The sequence below is a fragment of the Camelus dromedarius genome, chromosome 16 (assembly GCF_036321535.1).
Source record: "Camelus dromedarius isolate mCamDro1 chromosome 16, mCamDro1.pat, whole genome shotgun sequence".
Taxonomy (NCBI): Eukaryota; Metazoa; Chordata; class Mammalia; order Artiodactyla; family Camelidae; genus Camelus; species Camelus dromedarius.
Window position 1 is genome coordinate 25,821,252 of NC_087451.1, and position 23,208 is coordinate 25,844,459.

Here is a 23,208-nt window from a genome sequence, read left to right on the forward strand (position 1 = left end):
ACAAAAACCAAAGACAAAGACACTTCGGCTGGAAGCCCTCTCCTCTAGCCTCCTGTCCCTCAATCCTGTAGGGCAAAGAGCCTCATTCACTCAGACCAGGAAGATCCTGGGTCTGGCTTTGTCACAGCTGCAGCAGAGTCTCCCAGCAGCATCGCCCTCCATGAGCCCCCATCCCATGACCCCAGATCCAGGCGCAGGCACAGCATGGGGGAGGTGCCACCTCAGCCACAGTCTGGACCTTCCCCTCTCGGCTCCAGGGTCTCCTCTGGAGATGCCAGTCCCCACAGCTGTCAGCTCTACTGCACGATCTTGAAAACACGGGCCACGAGAGCTCTGCTCCCTCCTGGGCCACAGGGAGGACTTGGCCAGCAAATAGTTCAAACTCAAGGATTTGTTTAATAAGCAAAACCTCTTGCATATTTTCTTCAAAGGCCAGGCTCTCCCCTGCCTTTGCTCACACCATGTTCCTTCTCCACCAGCTCACAGCCCCTCTGACCACCCCCAGGAAGAAGGGCTTCCAGAACTCAGCAGGGTATGCTCCTGGCCACCTGGACGTAAGGCTTACGAAGTCCATCCTCCTTGCAGTGGAGAAAAGGCACTGGGCAAGTCTGCCCTCAACCCTGTGTCGGCAACTGCTGCTGTCCCCTGGGTTCCTGGTGGACAATGGACCCCGCCACCCCGCCCCTCAGAGTTTCAGGACAACACAGAGGGGTTAAGGAAGAACCAAAGGCAAGTCCTTTCTTACGACAGCATCAGACCACTGTTTCAAAATATATTAGATTTGGTTTTTATTGTAGAGCACACATATCAGGGCAAAGTGCTGCACACACAACTACAAATCATTTTTGGGAAAAAAGCTGTAAAAAAAATAAAACTGCAACTGCTTTAGTTATGCAGTCCCGACTTGAGGAATCCACGCTGGCAAAGGAGTTCTGGCCCCTGAGAGGGGCTTCTTGATGGTGGCTGCCCCAGCTGTCTGCAGCCTCTGTAAGACTAGGCCCCTGGGATGGTGGCAGCCTGGGGACTAGGAGGGCCTCTGCTCTCAGCAGGCCTGGGTCTTGGCCCTGGCTGGCAAGGAAACGTTCCCAATAAGCCCAGATCAGCAAAACCTTGCAACCTACGAGGATCTGAGTGGGTGAAAACTGTCAAAGACTTTGCTTTTTTTTTTTCCTTTTGTTATTATTTCTTTTAAGCCCTTCCCCAGCTCCCATGCCCCTGAGACAGAGGAGGCACCAACCCTGTCTGCAGGCCTGAGCTCTGGCCTTGGATGTGTGCTGCAGGCAGACAGAGGAGGCGGGTGCCCTCCTATGGGGCTGACAGGGAGAGGCCTGAGCTGGCCCGTGGAGAAAGGAAAGGGAAAGGAAAAAGCCAGGAGACCAAAGGAAAAAAATGAAAACTCAGAACAAAAGAAAAAACCCTACCACACACCACAACAATTTTCCATACCCCAAATGCTAGACTTGGAAGGACACCAGTCCCTCTAGCTAGAAACAACTCCTAAAACGGCCCCAACACGGCAAGTCTAACTGTTCCGCACGATCACACGCATATGCTTGAAAGGAGCAACCCAGCAGAGGCATGCTCTTGGCGAGAGATCAGGACCACTGAAGCCGGGCCCTCAGCAGCCCAGGGACCCGTGGGCAGAGCAGGCCAGAGGGTGTGGAGGGAGCCCTGGGTCTTGGCCAATAACAGCTCTGGGGCAGCAGGGCCTGGCACTTTTTAAGCCTCTGCTGGGTAATTCTGAACAACTGCTGCAGGAGGAGGGGGCATCCAGAGAGCAGGGGAGAGGTGGGAGGGCAGCAGGCCCCCTGCAGAGCAGGCAGGACCTCAACCCAGCGCAGACATCAGTGGGGGATGGGGGGCAGGAGACTGAACTTCATTTACAACACCGAGAAGATTTACATTTAAAGCAAAACAAGAATTTTTCTTAACCAAAACATTTTGATGCTCTTAAATAAACCCAGCCTGACGCGGCCCCACTTGAGAATGGCTGCCCCACACACCTCTACTGGCCACCCCAGCATGAGCTTCCGTCCCCTCTAGATCCATCCAGGAGAAAAACTGAGAACATGAGAACCAGATTCCAGCCAATTCTGTTCTTCAGCCTTAACAGGCAATAAAACAAGGAAAAAAACGTAAGGATCAAATAGAAAGAAAGAAACAAAAACCTTCAAAACAAAACAAAAGGAGGGGCAGCTAGTGAGGATCAGGCCGAGTCCCCGGAGGGCACCGGCCTCAGTGCCGCCGCATCTTCACCTTGCGGGCAGGGCTGCCCGCCGCCTCTGAGCAGTCCTCCCCGGGCTCGTAGGACTTGCGCCAGTAGTTCTCCGAGCTGAAGCCGCTCCTCCGCCGGTGTGTAGGGAGCAGCACCGAGCGCCGGTTCTCCTCCTTGTCCATCTCCAGGATCCGAGGCCTGCAAGGGGAGGGGTGCACGTTACCCAAGGGCTGGCCCAGGGCCACCCGACTCGTGGGTTCTCCACGCAGGGCAGTACTGGCTGAAGCACTGACATCGTGTCCTGTCCACCAGGTGCCAGTGGCCACTGGTCTTTGAGACACTTCCCAGTTACCTGTGGGGCCTGCTCGGCTCCGAGTCTGGTGCCCCAGGACAGAAGGTGGCCTTCCCCAACGTAGCCTCAAGACCCTGCCTGGTCCTGCCATCAACTTCTGCTTCTCAGACCCCCACCACCTTCTCTCTATGCCCACCCCCGTCTCTGCTGACTAACCCCCAACTAGCCCCCCAAACTACCACGTTCTTCCTGCGTCAGCATTTCAGCCCATACAGTACCTCCTGCCCAGACTGCCCTTCCCACAGGTGCCCATCCCCCTGGCCTCAGCTTAAATACCATCCTCTGCTATCTGCCAAGTCCCAAGCTTGCCTCCTAACATAACCCACAAGAGTGCCTGTCTGGGTGGACTGACGAGGAAAGTCATGGGAGGGCCATGAAGCACTCCCACCTGCCAGTGTCTCGGCCCAACCCCTTCTCTCTGAAGGTACAGGCATTGGCCAAGGCTTAGCTAGGAATGCCACTAGCCATGGAAAACCAGACCTAGGGCTTTGGAAAGGTGGGCAAAGCAAGGTTCTTAACCACTGACCACAGGCATCCCACCCATTCTGGCCTGCAGCCAGACTGTGGCACTGCCTTGCCGGCCTCTGTTGAGGACCCTAAGCGGAGCACCTGTGGGCAGCATCAGGGTCTGCTTTGCGGTGGGACCGCTTGGGTTTCAGAGCGGAGTCCCTGTTGTTTCCCGACAGACGATCTGAAGCATAGCTGGGTGGTAACACGGAACTGCTCAGGGACTTTGTTTCCAACCGGGGTGCATCTAATCTTGTCCTGCAAAGGAAATGCACGTGGGGTCACTGGCGGGTCTCTTGGGAGGGTGTGGCCCTATCAGACCAATTCTTTCTCAGGCTGGCAGTCTCAGTGCTGTGCTTCGGTCTCCTCGTGGCTCAACTCGGGACGGGTCCAGCTGACTTGCAAAGACCCTCCTTCCTAAGTCCAGGCTTAGCAGTAGGGAATAGGAACACTTCTGTTTGGAGACTTCTAATGGATCTGCTGCCCCAGTGGAAAAGCCCCAGGGTGCTCTCAGCTGGACAAAGTGGCCCCATCTTACCCTACTCAGGCCCACAGGTCCCCCAGGGGCAACCACTCCACCTGCTAGAGAACCGAGGGCCCCACCGGTGGGTGCCGCACTCCAGCAGACACGTCCACCTGTCCTCAAGTACCAAGAAAGGAAGGTTCTCTGGCCCAGCCAGAGCTTCTCTGCTCTCTCACACAGGAACACTGAGGCTGCGGAAGAGCTAGGAGTGCCCGGGCCCAATTCCACATTCACACTTGGCTCTGGTCCTGCCACAGCCACCTGGAAGCTTCTGCGGGTTCTGGACAGTGACCAAGCCAAGGACAGGGGGTTTTTGAAGGCAAAGACCCCACCAAGCACTGGAACCTAGTGAAAGAAAAACGCATGCAAGTATGGACGGGGAAGAAGGGACAGAACCTGGGTAGGAGGCAGTCCAGGCAGGGATCTAAGTCCTTTATGAAGTCAGGCCAGGAGGAAGCTGGCCTGGGAAACCTCCAAGAAGCCCTGAGGCTTCTTGTGTGATACAGAGAAGGCCAGCAAGTCAGGCCGCTAACAGCAAGGAAAAGAGGCCTGGGGTAGGGAGTGATGGGGCACAGCTGGCAGAAGACCCTGAAGGCATCTTTCCCATGGGCTGCTGGGCACAAGGTAGCAGCTTGGTTCTGAGGAAGAAGGTGCTGTGGTCAGGCAGGACTCAAAGGACATCCTCACAAGGATGCTGGGGGAAGAGAGCAGGAGGGAAACTGGAGAGCTGCCTTGGGATCCTGGGGACGACTGCATCCAGTCCTCACAGCTCCCCCTACCCCCACTGGCTGTCCTGCTGTCAAGTCAGGAAAACTGGGTCAGAAGGAGGGAAGTCACACATCCTGGGAGCCCTGGGAGAAAGGTCTAGTCCAGGTGAGACTCCAGGCCTGGCAGGCAGGAATCACCAAGCTCTGAACCTGGGCAGGGGTCTTTCGCTGGAGGCCAGCAGGGGGCGCCTTTCCAGCAGGGAATCAATATTCTGGCATCCTCGGGCCCAAACTGGTGGACAGACAGGCAGGCAACTGTCCCTGCCCCTTTGCTTTGACCTCTTAGACAGGAATACAGAGGGAGCCCTGCTGCATTGACCAGCCCACCGGTCTCAGGCTCCACTCTGGGCACCCTACTTGAGGAAGCAGGACTCAGCAGCCAGAAGAAGAAGGCCCAGCCCTGATGCTGCCACTCAAGAGTCCAGGCCAGGCACCACCCCTCTCTGGACCTGTTTCCCCATGTGAGCAAAGGCCTCTTCCAGTTCTCAGGGTCTAGAGACTGAAGACAAGTTGCCTCCTTCAAGGCCAGGATTCTGTTGAGGGGCACTGGGAAGAGGTGGTGCTGGGCCAGCCCAGATCTGAGGGTGGGAACCAGAATCACTGGAGCCACAGGGCCTCGTCTGTGCAGGCCAAGCCTCAGATCCCTGAAAGCTCATACCAAATGCGGAGCAGCCAAAAAACTCCCACTTCGAGGACTCCAGGGTCTGAAGCTCAAGGGGGAAAGTGCCCCCCCCCCCGGCACTGCCCAGATAAGTCGACACAAAGACCCCCCAGGTGCCTGGGAGCACACGCCCCAGGCAGGAAAGCCCGAGTGGGCAGGACCCTGGGGCCCAGGGCCGTGGAGTGGTTTCCTCTGGGCCGTGACAGAGAAGAGCAGAGCCACCAAGAGGAGTGCCTGGCCCCCACACCTCCATGGCTGGAGAACAGCTGGCACAACCTGAGCCCTGGCGCGGCCCCACCCTTCTTGAGCCGCTTGCTACTCGGGCAGTCGGCCCCTCACATGGGTCTAGGATTGCTGGAGAGGCTGGGGAGACAGGCCAGGGACATGGACTAGCTCTGCTGCTGTCCAGCTGCCTGAGAGGAGGAGAGGGAAGGGTGCAGCTCCCCCATGCAACACCTCTGCCACCATCAGGGGCCAGCCATGAGAAGCAATGGTCAGAGGTGGCCCCACCAGAAACCCAGCCACCTGCACCCACTTTAGGGATGGTATGAGCTCTGGGGCCCAAAAGGGCTCCTGACACATCCCCCAGGGCTGTTACAAGTACATCTCAGAACTGCTGGAGGAGTTCCTGCCCTCTCTCCACTTCCAAAAAGCCACCAAGTTGCCAGAGACCAGGTGAGAGTGAGATCCCCAGCCCAGAGCCCACCAGCAGCAGAGCACATGCCTCTTAAAGGGCAGCCAACTCCCAGGGAGCAGGCCAGGGTTCAGTGGACAGTCACAAGCTTGGAGGCAGGAAGCCCAGTTTTAACAGAAGGGTCTGGGTATTCCTGCCTTACAGATCAGAGTCAATATCCAGGTGTCACAGGAAGGAACCCAGGTGTGTCAGGAAAGCCCCAGGACGAAGCATGGACTGGGCCTAGGAGGCAAGGGAGGATGGCCGAGCATTAACACGCGACCTGAGAGGGAGGGAGCAACTGTCCCAGGTGCTGCCCTCATGCTTCATCAGTCACGGCGTCCTCCGAGAAGCTGCTGGGGAGCACTATGCCCACTGTGAGGGGGGAGGACTATGCCCACTGTGGGGCAGAGGGCTATGCCCAATGTGCCCACTGTCGAGGCGGGAACAACACTCAGTCAGAGACCCAGTCACTGGCCTCGGTCACACAGCTGCTACCCCAGGGCGGCCCCTGAAGCCCAGATGGCATTTCTTCACTGCAGCAGAGCTGACAGCTGTCCCAGCAGACCACCACTTATGGGAGACAGGGAACCAGTCTGCACATCAGGCCCTGCTGCCAATAACCCACAACTTCTGGCTCTACCCTCACAAGCACCCTTGCGCTACCAAGTCTGGCTTTGCCAATGGAGTGAGGAGGCAGGGAGTAGCATGCCAGCCAGTCTGAGCACTCCTTGTCTACCGAGTGACCTGGGCCCCTGGGTCTAAGTTCCAGCCCTTCAGGGTATTAGACCCCCACACAGCCCAGACCTGCACCTGTCTCTCTTGTGAAAGCTCCCAACCCTCCCATCTCCCACCAACCTCCCTCCAACATCAAGCTTCTCTCCAACTCCTGCCTCTCCCTGCATGGCAGTTCTGACACAGGTTTAAGAACTGGCTATGGTCAAAGGGGCCTGAAGGACACGTAAGTAGTATCAGCCAAAGAGAGGGCACCCCAAGCACATGGGCTTCTAGCAGAACACCCCATACCCAGGCCCACAAAACACTCAGGCCCCAAAGGGTTCTCCAAGTCGCCTCACCTGGTTACCGCCACGTCATACCACACAAGCGTAACCCAGGGCTCCAGGAGGCAGACAACAGGGCCAGGACCACAGGCACTCAGGGATCCTCCAGGTCAGGCCTCAGAAAGGGCCCGCTGTCCTCCAGGACACCAGAAGGCCAGACACCACGCCTGCCTTCCCGCACCTGAGCTGCTGAACAACACGGCTCTGAGTTCCCCTGTCCTCCTGTGGCATGTGCCTCTCTGCTCACACTGTGCCCGGTGGAACACAGTCTTCCTCATCCCCTACTCCTGACCCATCGAGATCAGAGTGGGCGATGGTGAGGAAGGGACTGGGAAAGCACACACAGCACTCCTCAGTTTAATCATCCCTAGCCTCACAACTGCCACAATTTATAGCTGAGAAAGCAGGGCTCACATAACCAACTTGTAGTCTGTGAAGAAGGGACAGAGCCTAGGCCAGGAGCCCAAGCCAGTCACACTCCCTGGCAGTGTCGCTGCCTCCTTATTCCTTGGGCAGGTTGTAGACACACACACTCCCTAGACTCACAAGAGAACAAAGGTGGGCAACCCTGGGTATAGTCGACAAAAACCACGGGGACAGGAGCAACAGCAGGGGTCTGAGTCGGGGCAACGTCTCAGGACCGGCCTTGGTCAGGGAAACCAAGAGCTGAGGGACAAAGCCTAGAGCCCGCCCTCCTTCCGCACCCTCCCCTCCTCCACATGCAGCCTCACTTTCTGCTGCTCTGCTTTCTGGGAGGGTCCCCTCTGACTTCAGGGACCCCTGGGCCTGGATGACCAATTAGGCCACTTAGCTCAGCCTCCTACATGCAACCTCTCCTAAACAAAGCTCTCACCCCACTGCTCCCGCACAACGACGCTCCCCAGGGCCCTCCCGATCCCTTGCGCAGCACGAGGCCCTCCACCCATCTCCACTGTGTCCCAGAATGGACTGCCTCGCATCCTCGCGCTCCGAGCCTCTGTAAAGGGCAGCTCTTCCACCCAACCTGCCTTTCCTCTGAGCCTCTTCGAAGCCTGCCGGGCGCCCACACATCAGATGACACTTCTCTGGAAAGCCTTCCTTGACCAGTCCCTGGCAAGGCTCTAAGTGTCTGCCTTCTCCCAAAGGACAACAGGACGAGAAGATTCCACACTCACTACATTCCAGGCACTAGCACAGAGCCTGGCACACACCAGCTTTGTTTAATGTTTGGCAAATGAACCTCCATAGCTGCCTTCCCCAACTCCAGCCCACCCTGAGCTGAGCTCCACTTGACCAAAGGCAAAGAAACAGGCTATCTAAGCCACCTTGAGCCATTTTATCTGGTTAACTGGAGAGATTAACCATGAAGGAATACAAGTCTTGTAGGCCAAACTGGGGGGGGCCTCCTGAACACCAAGAGCCTGGGTGCCCTGGACCGGAAGGCCCTGAGGGCCCACAGCCACATCCCAGTGACATGCTGATCCAGGGCCTCCTTCCCCTCATCCCTGCAATGACAGGGGCCCTCTAGACGCCCCACCTTTCTGCCTTCCAACTCACCCTTTCTGCCTGGCGGGCAGTTTCTAGCTCAGGAGCCAGATCTCCCAAGCCCGTCCCAATGACCTTCCGAAGCTGGATGTCACTTTCACTACTGTTTCCTGTGGGGCCCAGGTGGACATACGCTGCGCTCTCAGGACAGTGCTCATTTTGCTCGTCTGGTACCGGTGTGCAAAGCGCCAGCCAAGTGCAAACCTGGCACCAGGGGAGCACTCAGCCTCCAGCATGCCTGCCTCGGGGGTCTTGTGCATGGTAGGTGCTTGGCGTTCCCAGTCGGGAATCCATGTTCAAAGACCATTCCAGACCAGCCGCATGAGCTGAGGCAGCTCACTTCCTGCCTAAGCCCCTCTCCAACAGAGTTCGCATCCTCTACTCTCAGGGGTAACGTGTGGGCAGCACTCTCCTCTGCGCCGGGCACCAAGCAGGTGGGTGCCTGGCATAGGGCAGCACGAAGGTCCCCTGAGGACTGCGTGTCAGGCAGCTGTGGGGAAGATGGAATATTCCCTCGCCCCCAGTGACTGCTACACCCTGCTACACTAGAAGATGGTCAGCCACCTGGTTCTCCAATTAGTAATTTAAAACTTTAACCACACCTTCAGAAAGGTCCAGCTTCCCTGCCGGGAGTATAAATGATCGACAAAGATGTATCCTGGGCAGCCTGCCCTGTGTGGCCTGGGAAACAGGGACATTCAGGGAAGCTGGGTGTACTGAAGAGATAACCTGCCGGCAGCTGCAGCCTCACCCACACCCCACAGAGGAGCCCCCTTGTCACTTAGAACAGCTCAGCCATCAGCTTCTCTACTCGCACAGCAGAAGAGAGAAGAAGGCCCTTCTGTACGTGAGGCTCCAGGTTCTCCAACTTGCAGTGTCTGCCCGAGACACACCGGGGCAGGGGCAGCACCTGGGTGCTCCACTGTGCAGACCACCAAGGGGCCACAGACCCAGGACAGAAGGTCCAGGTTCAAGGCCTCACTAAGCCATTTACCAGCGGTGACCCCTAATGGATTACAACACTGAGCTGCAACCTGAGGGCTGCACTCCCAGGGAAGCTCCCCGAGGGTCACTCCCAGCCTCCTGGCGAGGGACCAGGCACCATGGACCTGAAGACTCGGCGTCATCCACGTTCAAAGGAGCTGAGTCTTGCTGAACCAGAAAGCACTTGACGGCCGCCCACCGTTCCCTGTGAGGCCCTTAGAAAGACTACCCCAGTGCTGACAGACCTGAGCCAGTGACAGAGCCGCCCGGTCCTCCCCCAGCAGCCTGTGCAACCTCTGTCCACACTTAAGAGAAGGCAGGGCTGGCTCCACCCCATCTGCCTGAGGAGCAGGGCCGAGCTCAATGCCCAGATCCCACCACCCTGATGTGCCTCACTCGAGGACATCGAGTCTGCCAGGCGCCCACCAAGGCCACGTCCCTGATGCCTGGGCCGCACCTGAGCCAGGATACTCCGCCTTGGTCTAGTCACCAGGTTGTCCTTTTCTACCTGCTGCTGCTCCTCACCAACCTGAACTGTCCTCCTCTGGTGCCTGCTCTGGACCAGCCTCAATGCAGGACTCAGATGAACAGGGATCTCCCTGCCCCCAACAGAACACAGCTGTGGCAATTCACAACGGCAAGCGTCTGGGCCACGACAGTCTGAAGGGGTAGGGGTGAGCTGAGAGGGCTACCAGTGTGGATGCAATGCTTCCTGCATGTTAGAACAGTTGACCCTTGAGCCCTGAAGGATGGCTAGATAACCAACCTTCTGTGTGTATATATGGGTCATTTGAGGGGTAGGTGTGGACCAGAAGGTGAACAGGTCAGATGGCAAAGCCACACTGCACACAAGTCCACGGGCCACATGAGGAGCTGCAGGGACTTTAACATAAGGGAGCAGAAGACCACACGGAAAACATCAAGAGAGAAGGCTGGATGGACAGTCCTTGGATTTTCTCTGCAGGCAACAGAGCTGCCCTTGCCTCTCCCTCTGGTCCCCTGGGTTGGCTCCCTATAGCTGGGCACTTCCCCAGCTCTGCAGCCCAGGAAGCTGGGGGGGAAACCCCCCCACCCCTATTCAGCCCCCTTACACCAAAATCCTGTGCTTCTGCCCTCCAGCCCAGCCTCTAGTTGGTTCCTGGGCCCACTCAAGTCAGAAGGTCAAAGAGCCTCAGTCGCCCACGAACAGCCATTCTCTGAAGTCAGAATACTACTGCCAGGGGCTCAGCTGGCCAGAAAGCTCCCAGGGGGAGTGGGTTAACAGCGTAGCTCCAAGGAGCATCCCGCCTGGGCAGTCAGGGAGGGAGCCACCATTCTAGAGGAAGGAGACAGTCAGAAGGATGACTTGACCACTTCCATCTGCACTTTCAGTGAAGCCTTTCCCGGGATAAGCTGGAAGAGAACAGCTGGGAAGTTGCTGCTCTGGTCCTACATCATCCTGGGAGTTCTTCTCCAGGCTCCTCGCTGAGGTGGACCACGTGTCTCTGGCTACAGCTGTAGGTGCCAGGTACAGCCTCAGAAGAAATGACGGGGAAGGAAAGGCCAGAAGGGAGCTACACTTTGGGTTCCATCTGGGTTCTGGGTTTTGGACTGTGCCGGGAATCACAGGAAATGAAAGCTGAAAGGGCAGACAAAAACCCTTCCTCCTCTGATGAACCCTGGGACTATTCCTAAGCTAGAGGAGAGAGACTGCCAGCTGCCAAGCTGCCCTGTGTCTGGAGCTCCCCTACGTGCCCAGTGCTCTGCCTGCACCACAGGACTGTCCTACAAGTCTGGGTCATCTACGGTCCACAGATGAGAAAACAAAGACTCAATGTTTTGACCTGGCAAAGTGGCAGAGCCAGGCCAAAGAAATGTCACTACCATGATACTCTGGAGTTCTGGACCCAAAACACCAAGACGCCGAAGTCACAGACTGAAGATGGCAAGCCAGAAAATTAAGCATGTACTTTAAAAAAAGAGCTCCCAATGGCCCAAACTAGGACAAGCTGAGCATACAGTAAATACTGTGAGTCCATGCTGACGTAAGGAAACGGGGACTAAAGACACAAACAAGAAGGGAGAAGACACAAAATCCCCGGCACAGAGGGCTCCGAGGAATCTGTGCGGCGACTCCGCCCTCACGGGGGCGGCGCTGACTCCCACTCCTCGTGTGTGGGCCCCACAAGCGACCTCCTCCAAAGAGGACGGTGTGCGCAGGGGACAGCAGTGACTTGAGAGGCAGAGGCCTGACGAACACCGCCTCAGCCAGGCGCTCAAGATCAGCGTAACTGGAAACGTGTGGAGACGGCACTTCCTCCCAAAACCCGGAGCCCAGTGTAACCAGGAGAGAAACACCAGACACGCCCAAGTGTTCTACGCAGTGTGTGAGAGTAAGGCGTGTCTGAGAAACTGTCACAGCGGAGAGGACCTGAGGTGACGTGGGATCCCGGGACACAAAAGGGACGTGAGGGAAGCCAGGGAATCTGGACACAGGATGGACTTCAGTGAATCATCACAGATCAGTTTGGTTTCTCGACGGTAGTCAGCGCGCCCCCTCCCCGATGTAAGGTGTCACCAGCAGGGGAAGTGGAGTCCGGGGCACGGGGGGACCCCCTGCTGTCTTCACAGCCTTCTGTGAATCTAAGATTATTCTAAAAAAATAAAGTCTACTTAAATTTAAAAAAAAAAAAAAAAAGGCGAGCTACAAGGCATCTTGCTCCAGCCTGGGTCTGGCACTGGTCCTGCTCTGCTCCCTGAGGTCTACATGACACCAGGTAATCAGCCGGCCTCTCAGGACTCGAGCCTCAAAGCAGGATTATCCTGCCCCAGCATCTGCTTGGCTAGGTCCATTCACCCTCTGAGCAGGAAGACAAGAAGTGCTGGAGAGGCCAGGTTTGGCAATGCTGGTCAGCATACCCCTGACCCCTGGCCAGAGGAGGAGGAACAGCCACCAGCCATGCGCCTGCAGAGCACCGCAGCCCAACCCCACCTTCACTCCCCTCCTCACTCCCCACTCCTCCCAGAAGGGAAAACCCAGGCATTTTTAAAGCAAGCTGCTAAGGCACAATCTAAAAATACTCAGTAAGAGCACACGTGACAAATCAGAACCAAGGCAGTGGGGAAAGAAGAGGTGGGGGGGCGGGGTCTGGAAGTGTTCCCCAAATCTTGTCTCAAGACTGTGCCCATAAACACTTGGGGAACATGTGTTTTGCTCAGCCCTCAACTCCCTAGTTAAACAGCCACAGAACTTAATTTTCTGATAAAGAAAAGACAAAAACAGCTTTATTCTCACAGAATTCAAATCAAAAGGTATGAGACCTCCTTACAGCCTTCCCCCTCGCCCAGGCGTCAGGCTGCCATGCTACTGACAGAGGAGCCAGGTCCTCCGGGAGCCCAGACCTGCGTCTCCAGACGCCAAGCACTTACTTCCTGAGGATGATGACAGCTCGGCGCTCCTTGATGTCCTGAGGCCGGATGCAGTGAGTGATTTCATCAGCAGCGTAGCCACTGAAAACAAACACAGAGCACGTGAGTGTGGAGGGGGATAGACAACCAGAGCTCTTGGGGGTAAAGAGACAGAAATATGGTCCAGGTCCTATAGCCACCCCTGCCCCACCATTTGAGAGGTTCCAAGATTAACAAGGAAACAAGTAACATGTTAAGCACCAGGACGCTCTCACCCAGAAACCACTTAAAGAAACACCTGGGGTGACGTAAAGGCAGGTCTTAAAGCAGAAGCTGAAGCAGGAATCTCCCTGCACAGACCAGGAGCCCTTCTTTCAAAGGGCCCCCTAGAGGGACACCTTCAGTGGCTTTGGAGGCTGATGGAACGACTTGGGCCAGACGCTGGTGAAAAGACAAGAAGTGCCTCTCCCCCTCCCCACCTTGGGCTCGCAAAGGAGGCCAAAGCAGACACCGGCAGCACTGAGTCACCAGAGAGAACTAAGGCTGCAATGTTCGAAAAGAAAATTTGTCCCTTGGAAAAAAACCTTTCAAAAAGCTTCATCTGGGGGGATCCAGAATCTTGAAGACAGCTATGTTTGGAATATTTTAAGAATTCCCATCACATTCAAATACTTAGTTTCATCAAGATACATGATTTTTAAAACTACTCAGACCAGTGACTGTGGCTAGATGACTGTCCTCTTCACAGCTAATGTCTTTCTGACCTGAAACTCTGGGCATAAACTCAGCTTCCTGAGCCCCTCGCACACCCTTGCTGGGAGCACAGCACCCAAGAGGCATCACCCAAGTCCCTCCACTGAGCCAAGGCAGTTCCAACAGCCTCAGGCCTAGCGGGAGGTGAGCACCTTCTCGGCCTCCTCCTGCTCAGGACTCCCTTGACACCCCCAGACTACAAACCTTCCTCCTTACAGCTGCCAATCAGCTCCCTTCTCACGGGCAGCTGAAGACATGGAGAAACTGTCAGAAACACTCCAGGCCTAGGAAGGACTCCTCAAAATGGCCAAGTTGACCCAACGTGGGCAAGAACTGGATGCAAGAGCAAATGAAAACTAAAGTCTAAGAGAGAAGCACTTCTGATTCAGAAATCTGATCTAAGGCCAAGCCAGGGAGGCAGAGATAAGGACCTTTATTTTGGGGATTTCCCCTCCAAGCTGCTCCTAAATCAGAGTTTTTCAATTTTCTCTGTCAACACCAGTCCCACAAGATACGATGGACAAATGTCCACAGTCAAATCAATTTGGAAAATATTGAGGAGCTTAAAAAAGCATTAGTATTGTTAAAGGATCCAAGAATTACTACAGCAAAAGTCTCCTGACTTTAACTGAGCACTGACCAAAGAACCTTCTCTCAAATAACACCTATTAACATCTGTAGGCCCACAGAGAAATGCCACATAGGGATCGAGGAGTTGAAGAGGCCTAGGTTATAACCTGAGCTTTGTCGCCTTAGCTGACATGCTGGGCAGAAACCTCAGGTCTCCATCTGGAGGGGCATCAGTAGGTTTTGAGGTGGTCATGTGATTATGCTAACTTAGGCATTCCTCTGTGGCCACAAATGATGACATTTTAAAAGGGGAACAGTGCCCCCCTCACCCAGGCAGAATTATAGTTATACATCTTCGTGGTTGGTGCTCCGGAGAGGAGCAGTGGCAGCTTACCTACAGGGCTTCTGTGAGAATTCAGTTAGATAATGCAGGGTGCCTGGGGCCCCACTCCCATTTATTGAGCATCTGACACAAGCCGGGGCCCCAGACCACCTTGATCCATGCCCCCCAGCAGAGACCTCCTGGGCCCCATCCCCTGGGCTAGAAGCTCTAAATCTTGTTCTATGCTCTCTCTTGTCACTCCACTGGGAGAGTCCCAAATAAACACAGGACTTTCCCAAAGAGGCACATTTCTGAGGCCTGAATCTGCAGTCCTGGCTGCGGGCAACCTTCCCTGCTGCTGACAAGTGTCACCAATCTGTCTGACTTGGCTGTAGGGCCTGCCATGGTCCCTGGTTTGCCATCTTCAACAAGGAGCCACATTCCATAATGCAAAAGGAGCAACGCAAGATGTTGGCCAAATTTTAACTGCCCCCACCTCCCTCCCAAAGGGCTCTAGAATGAAGAGCAAGCCAAGCCAGGTTCCTGCCACCGAGCCCAGGTCTCAGAACTAGTGCAGAGGCAGGACTGCAGAGGCCCACAGAAATGACCACAGCACTCACTGACCCCGACCTGAACAGCTCACGAGCACTGGTCTTCCAGAACTTCCTGGCAGCTTGACACAGTCTACTGACCCCTCCTCAGAGTATCAGCCTCTGCTGGGAGTGGGAGGCTCAAAGTCCTGACCAAGGGAAGCTCTTCTGCCCAAAATTCAGCAGAAAGTGTCCAGCAAAAACCACAGAGGGTTATTTACCACTAAGAAACCTACTCGCTACAAGAGAAACTGAAAGTCTCAGTCTGCCAGCTTGAAATTTAATATGCCCTAGGTCCAGCCCTACCCTTGGCATGAAGAAAGTTTCAGTGCCTCCTGATCTTTTGTTTTCATAGGGAAAGGAGAGGAGGAAATACCTCGTGCTGGTACTGGCCTGGGCTGAGCCTCCCAAGTTCCCCCAACCCCATGCAGCAGGGGCCAGCCTGCCACAGCATTCAGAGCAACAGAACCTGGCTGTCACCCATTAGGACTATACCTTAGAGTGCCTCCTGAGAATCTCTCCTCTTCTGGGAAGCTTTTCTCAAGTCCCCCAGGCTGGGTTTCCCACACATTGCCCACCGGAGCCCCTCACCTGCTACTGTTCAGCCTGGTGGAAACTGCGTCTTTCCTGTAAGACGAAGCTCTGCAAAGGCCTTACTCACCTCTGCACGTAGTGAACACTAAATGAAACGTGCTCAACTTTTTATTGCTTTGAAGACTCAGTTTCTACATCGGCAAAACAGCCTGCAGCAAGTCCTTCCACAGATGATCAGGTGCAGGTCAAAGAAGTCTGGAAGACTCTTTATAAGGGGCTGTGCAGGACTGCATACCTCTCCTCGAGAGGACAGGCTTGGAGACAGAGTTGTTAAGGCATAGTTCCAAGGTGGCCACCATTCCTCTTCTACTCCCAGGACAGAACAGAGCCAGACAACGACGGACAAACTGGCCAAAGACTGCCTAATGACAGCCTCCCTCCAGCTGGAGCTCCCTGCCCTGGGCAGCACCCATGAGCAGGCCCCACAGGCCTGCAGGACCTCGCTTAGGCTTTTAGGGGCAGCAGCCCAACCACCTGGGGCACAGGGACAGGACTGTGAGCTCAGGCTCAAGTTACAACCACACCTGAACCTCCAAAATGACACACAGCCTAACATTATGAGAAGTCTTAGGGCTTTCTGAACCCAGAAGGAAGAAAATCAACCTGCTCCAAGTCCTAATTCTGTACACATCAAGAAATAAACAGAAAGCAGCTCAGCAGAGGAAGCTCACCTCCTGAGATACTTCATTTGAATCTCAAGCCTTCAACACTGTTAAAGAAATGCAATCTTCAGTAACAACTCAAGGACAGCAATAGCCCCATTTTCCAGAGGTAAACTGAGGCCCAGAGAAGTTAAGTAACTTGCCCAAAGTCAAACAGCTAAAACAGTAGCACTGGAACTCCAAACAAACTCTTGGTTTTGGTGTCTATGCTACACTGGTTTCTGCTTTTCGGTTTTTTTGCTGGGAGCAGGGGGACGGGTAGGTAACGAGGAGTAGGAAGAAAAGCCCATCCATGTTTCCTGCTGACAAGGTCTAGTCTGCCTTGGGGGCCTCAATGACCTCGGCAAAGGACATGCGTACACGTACCCCCTGCATGGAAGAAGTCCACCAAGGCGAACCCGTGCCTCCAGAGAGCCAGCATCCTATCTCAGCAAAGCCTGCACACCAAGGCCCGGCTGAAAATGGCCAGCCGGCCCTGAAACTTTTATGGCCTATTTATTTTTTGCTACCTCTGAGCTTCATGACTAAGAAGTCAGCTTTCCTTCCTTTGCTGCCCTCTGCCATCTTGTCAGACCTGGCAGAACCAAGGCCAGCCAACACCCCCTGGCCCAGAGATCCTCCTGAGAATAAACACCTCTGGTTTCATTCCCAGGTTCCCCCCCTCCCACAGAATCAGAAGATTCCAGAGATGTGGCCCAGCACCTATCTGCCCTACATTCCCAACTATATTAAGCCAGAAAGCTAAATTTTGCTTTCAACCAGCTGAGCAAGATCAACCCTTAGCCCAGAACTGACAGGGGTGCCCGCTCCACCCAACATCAACTGATATCTGGAAGTCACAGGCTCTGCGTGCCCCACGACTGGGCAATAGTCATTTCCAGACAGGTGGCTAAGGCCTGGGTCTTTGGGCATGTGGCCACCACAACCACAGACCAACCATGCAACAGTGATTAAAAATAGCAGCAAGAAAGCAATTAGCCTTAAGGTAATTATTCTAATTAATCCAACTGAAATCTGTTTTAATCTGTCATTTAACCTACAGAGAACAAACGAAGGAATGCAGGATGAACTGATTATAAAGAGGAGGTTAAAAAATATTTATTGCCCTAGAGAACAGCATTAAGAGAGCACCCACTCAAGCCCAACATGGGAAGGTTACCAAAAAACCCCAAAAAACAAACAAAAAATTGCCAACTGGGTTTGGAAAGAAGTCTGAAGCACTTCCAGAAGGGTCTGCAAAGCTGTGCTCTAAATGCCCACGTTTAGACACTGCTGAGTCAATGTCTGCCATACACCAAGATCTGTGCTAACAACTATTAAATATAAAACTGTATTTCTGCCATGGTACCTTGGATGGGTACAGACATCACTGCCACCAACAAGGCGTCTGAGTCATATGCGAATTACTAGAACCCCCCCCCACCGCCATCTGCAGAGAAGCACTGTCTTCATCAGCCCCTTCCAATCTGCAGCTTTACAGCTCATCACCTTGAGGCTGGGAGACACACCAGTAAGTGAAAGAAAGCATCCCCTTGTAGCAGTCTGGGGAAGAGCCTGAGCAGGATCTGAAAAGAGGCACTAACAGGCAGGTGTTCACCCACCTGCACACCAAGTAAGCTGAGAGTGCTAAGTGAGCAGGTGCCAGGGGATTTAAATTAGTAGGGTGTCCAGAACCTGACAGCAGTGGCTCTCAGGTGGGGATGATTTTACCCCCAAGAGACACCTGGCAATGTCTAGAGACATGTTTGGTTGTCAGAGAAGGTGCTACTAGCATTTAGTGGACAGAAGCCAGGGATACTTCTCGACATCCGACAACGCACGGGCCAGTCCCCACAGCAAAGAATTCACCAGGCCCAGATGTCAACAGCACTGCTGTGGAGAAGCTCTAACCAAGAGCTTTACCAGGCACGCCTCACCAGAATCTCCACTTTAGGTCCAGGCTGGAGCAGAGAACTAGTAATGAATTCCACCTGCCTCAAGTCAGCATCTCCCCCTCACCTATGTCTACTCCCTGGCTACTGTCACCATAGACTTGTGCGCTCCCTCCACCCCCACCTTCCTTGCTTGGCTAACTCCTAGTCAACCTTCAAGGTACAGCTCACTTCCTCCTAAAAAATTCCAAACTCCAGAGCAGACCAAGATGTCCCCCAACAATGTGCTCCATCAGTTACCTTCCTGGGCTATAACTACCTGTCTGTGGCCTCCACTGGGCAGTGAACTCCGTGAACGGAAGAGCCCTGTTTAAGGCTTCACCAAACCCTTAGCCCCTTCCCCAGCAAGAGAACAAGGGAGCATTAGACGGCTGTGTATGAAAGCACCCAGTTAAGGGTCTACCCTGCGCTAGGTCCTCCATCAGACACCAAATCACCACACTGAGTTCCAACAGGCTTTGGAAGCTGGCATCACCTCCACTTTACAGATGAGAAAGCTAGCTCACAAAACACCCACAAGATCCCAAAGCAAATAAGAGGAGAGCTGGATTCAAAGCCTGGGGCAACATTTTTCAGGACACGGCTGAGCCTCCCACACTTACTCCACGGCCAAGTTAGGATCCAGGAGGAACAGACTGGGAAAGCTTGAGGGCTTTATTATTCTAAGGAAAAGATGAAGAGAATTTTCCTGATGATGCAATCCTGTTGCTGATCACTAACAGACCTGCATTTTAAGAACTTGAAACTTCTCTTCAATACAGGGTGTGTGTGTGCTGGAGGGAAGGGGACTCTCAAAGTCACAAACTGCCTCTTGTGACCTCCCCTTCACACACCTGACCATTGCTAGACCCTCTGCTACAACCCTGAGGACGTGTGACTATGTGGGAAATTAATATCCCGTTAAGAGACCAAGTGGCCCTCATGTGAGACCCTTTTAGCATGAAAACCCTTCAATGAAGACTGACCCCAAACTGCCTTACACAGCAGACCACTGGGGAGAGTCTTCCCTGGAAATCCTATCTCAAATCTGGGAGCACCTCACATATCTGAGGAGAAGCTTGGAAGCCCAAATGACAAGGGGGCAGCTGAGAGGTGAGTGGCCCTCTAACTTCTGATGCATAAGGAAGCCGAAGTATTGTTTCTGCTGCCACTGACTTCCCAAACTTTCCCATCAGGAGACCTTGGATACCACAAGACTCTGCTGCCATTCCCAGATATGGAAGCAGTCTCAGCTGTTCAACTTAAATGAGATCTAAGACTCGTCTCACGCTATTAAAAGTGCCCCCCAGACCCTGCTTCTCCCCATGGACGCAGCCCATGGCACTGAGCGAACCTCAGAGGTTAAGCTGCTCACAACAAGACCGCAGTGTGTCCTGATCCTGTACTAGAATTTGGTGGTCAACCAAGCTGCTCTGAACAGCTGCAGTCTAGATCTCCTAAGAGGTTTTGGGGATTACTGAAGTACTCTGCTAGATTTACTTGTTTCAGGGATGGAAGGAGGCAGCTTCCAAATAAATTTTCTGCTTGTATAAACAGCAAAGGTGTTCCAGCAGGCAATCTTCTCCAGGGGCCAGGGTACTGAGCTAATTCTCAGCAGGATGTGGGACCCAAAACAGGCCAAGAACCTAAGTTCTGCTTACACAACTACAAGGCCAAATATCAGGTAAAGAGACCAGCTTTATTTTATTTCATATGGTCCTGATGACAGGTAACACATTCTCAAAAGAACGAATGGGCACTTCCGCAGCCAAAAGAGACTGAGTTTTAAGCTTGCTGCACCATTCCCAGCCCAACCACTAATCTATTCAACACCAGGGAAGTCACTGCCCCTCCTGGGAATGGAGACCGTGTATCAGTTAAATACTCTCAGGAGCCTTTCTCTGTGACTATCTTCTCTTCTAAGGAATCCAGGAATACATTCTCGTTAAAAAAAACCAACCAACCCGAGACTAATAGTGTTGGAAAGACTTTCAGATAATAATTCTGGTTAATAAAAAAATAAAAAAAAAAAACAGATTTGGAAATGAAGGCCCCAAGAGGAAAAGTGACTTGCTAAAAAATCACAAAAGGAAAGAAGCTCCTAAAATTAATCTTCTGGAAAGATGCCTTTAAGTTAGTTCTCGGCCAAGCCCGTGACCTCGTCAAAACTGGCCTCCAATACTAGAATTCTAGACCTGTTCCCTGCTTTCCCACTGCACGTGTCGTAAACGCAGACCCCTTTCCCCGCTTCTCCACCACCACCCTGCCCCTCACCCCACCCCGCAAACAGAAGAATGGGGCAGAAGTGCAAAGCGCGGGCTCCCACTGGCTGCCGCCTCCTCCCAGGTGGTTACCTGAGCACAGTCACGCTCCCCCTGCGCACCGGCAGGGAAAGCACAGGTTCCGACACCCGGATAGGCTTGAACTGGAACTTGCAGCCGAAGCAGAGAGCCGAGTCGCTGAAGAAGGACACGGACACGATGGGGCGCTCGAAGATGTGGATGGGATCCACGTGAGACACGATGCAGCCGCCGGGCTGGTAGTCGTTGATGACGGCGCTGTTGACGAAGCCCTCGGGGATGACGCGGTGCTCCACCAGCTTCTGGATCACCAGCTGGTGCACCCACTCGGGGATCTCGTCCACGTCGCCCGGCGGGTAGAGGCGCTCCTGGCCGGGCCCGCGCTTCTGCAGCTGGGCGCCGTACGTGTAGCCCTCGCCGAAGAAGTACTTGTTGCGCAGCGGGGCCCGGTCCACCGTGTGCTCGTTGTACAGGCCCTTCTCGGCGCGGGACACCACCTCGTCGATGCGGGCCTCGATCTTGGCGCACTCCTCCTGGCTGAAGAGGCGCATCTGGCGGATGCCGCTCTTCACCTTGCGCGCCTCCTCCTCCTTCTGCAGCTGCTGCTCCTCGTAGTCGCTGCGCTCGGGGTCCGAGTCCTCCTGGTACTTGCGCTTGGCCCCGGATGCCGGGTAGGGCTCGGCCGCGGCGGCGGCGGCGGCGGCGGCGGCGGCCACGGCGGCGGCGGCCGCGGCCTCCCGGCTGCCCGCCTTGTAGTTGTCCCGGGACGTCATGGACTTGAGCTTCTCACGCAGGTCGGTGTAGCCGCTGGCGGCCGCCATGGCCCCCGCGACGCTGCTCTAGGGCCCTCCGCGGCGGGCGGGGCGGCCGGGCATGGCTCTGGGGGCCGCGCCCCGGGCCCCGGGCCGAAGGGGTCCTCAGCGCCAGGCCCGCGTGCGAGGCCGGACCGCCCGTCAGGGGCGTCGAGGGGCGGCGCGGCGTCGGCCTCAGGGGCGGTGGGTCATGCGGCGGCGACCAGGCTTCCTCCTCTGCCTTCTCCGAGTTCCGGCGGGCAGGGGCGCCGGCAGCGCCTCATGCCGCGGACGGCGGCCGCGGACGCTCGGCCCGACTCCCGGCCGGACCCTCGGACGCCCGGCCCGGCCCGCACTTTAAAGCGCTCCTCACGACGTCACGGCCACCCGCCCGCCCGACGTCCGCCAGCGCCGCTCCTCAGCGGGCTGCTCCGCACGCACGCGCAGTGCGGCCAGCCACCGCGGCTCCGCGCGCAGCGAGCATGCGCGCGCGTGCGGCCGGGTCAGCGAAGGTACCGGCGCACGCGCGGACGGGGGCCTCTCGCCGTCCACCGCCCCTCCCCCACCCGCTGACGGGCTCCGCGAGCACCGCCAAACAGCAGCCTGCCTCCTCGCAGCGCCACCTCCGTGGCCGCAAGGCTCCCTCCGCAGGGGTGTGCTCACGCCGTCAACGCTGTCGCCACGCTGCGTCACGACATCGTCTGAATGCCCGAAATCGCCTCAGCCCCCAGCGCGCAATCACCGAGGAACCGCCACAACCTAGACTGCCCTGTTACCGCCCCTTTGGCGCTTCCGCTTCTGTCATTGGGCCACCGGCCACGCGCTGGGCGGGCCCAGACGGCAGCTTCCGGAAGCTGGTTGGCGCGCATGTCTGTCAATCCGGCAGTCGCCTTGGTGACTGCATCCGTCACCTAATTAGCTGCGGGGCGGGCGGCGAGGACCCCTGAAGGGTGAGCGGGTGGCTAAGTGAGTGCCTGAGTGGAGACCAGACCGAGGGAAACCCTCAGTGCGCAAGAAAACGCTCAGACTCCGAGGCCGAGAGCCCCCGGCCCAGCCCCGTGCCCGGCGGCCGCGGCCGCGGCCGCCAACGCCGCCCAGCTGTCGCCGCCGCCGCCCGGCGTGGACGTTCCCCGAGTCACGTCCCGGCGGCGGCGCGTGCGCGGCCCTCGTCGGCCAGGCGCCTCCCGACGGCAGGGGGGCCGGGGGCCGGGGACCGGGCACCCGCCCTGCCCGGCGCCCGGGCCTTTGTTCAGACCCCCGGCCCCGCCTGACCGCCGGGCTGCACGCGCGGTCGTACGTCCTGGTCCTCCCACCGTCTCCTTCCCTGAGATCGCGGGAGGCTCAGCTCGCGCCTTCCTAGCCGCCTTCCCAGGTTCTCAGTGAGATGAAATGCATGTCGGGTTCCGCGGCCTCGCCTCCCTGGCCGTGGAGCTCGAGACCAGTGTGCCTCCGCGCCCTGTCCACCCCACCCCAGCTCGCCGGGGCCTGCGCTCCGGACGCCGGCACCCGGCGGACTTGGGTTTGAATGTTGACCTCCCGACAGGCCGTACGACCCTGGGCGAGTGACTTCCCCGCGCGGTAGCTCGGCCTTGCGGTCCGTAAAACGGGAATAACATTAGTGCCCGCCGCGTACGGTGGCTGCGAGGATGAGACGAAGTCCTGTACGTTAGGCAGAGAGGACGGCCAGCCTCGAATCAGGGCCTGTTTCCACACCGTAAACGGAGGGTCCTACCAGTCCCTGCTGGGAGGTGGGGGTGGTTGTGTGGTGACTGGGCAAGGCCAGGCCAGCACAGCCTGTGGGGTGGGGAAGTCTGGACACCTGGGACCTGCCACTGCCACCACGCTCCCTGCCAGGGGACCCTCCCTTCCAAGAAGCAGCAGTAGCAGGTCAGGGGGTAAATGGGACAGGTGTGAAGCCTGTACTGAACTGGCTCTTGCCCTTTTCAGACCCAGCCTGGAGCGGTGCTGTTGGTGCTGGTGATGGAAGGCGGCTGCAGGTGATGAGAAGGTGGCCTGTGGGCAAGGCTGGCGCTCTAGCCCCAGTCCTGCCCCGGCCACAACG

At 56.0% G+C, this 23,208-nt stretch overlaps 1 protein-coding gene across 1 annotated transcript; it reads right to left on the reverse strand.

The window, feature by feature from the left end:
• Positions 1 to 763: 763 nt before the first annotated feature.
• On the reverse strand, positions 764 to 21,348 carry ALKBH5 (alkB homolog 5, RNA demethylase). Its single transcript, XM_010993594.3, has 4 exons — positions 20,410 to 21,348; positions 12,676 to 12,756; positions 3,177 to 3,332; positions 764 to 2,413 (listed from the first exon to the last, which is right to left on the reverse strand). The coding sequence occupies exons 1-4, from the start codon at positions 21,174 to 21,176 to the stop codon at positions 2,236 to 2,238; spliced, it is 1,182 nt and encodes a 393-aa protein (XP_010991896.3). The 5' UTR covers positions 21,177 to 21,348; the 3' UTR covers positions 764 to 2,235.
• Positions 21,349 to 23,208: the final 1,860 nt, after the last annotated feature.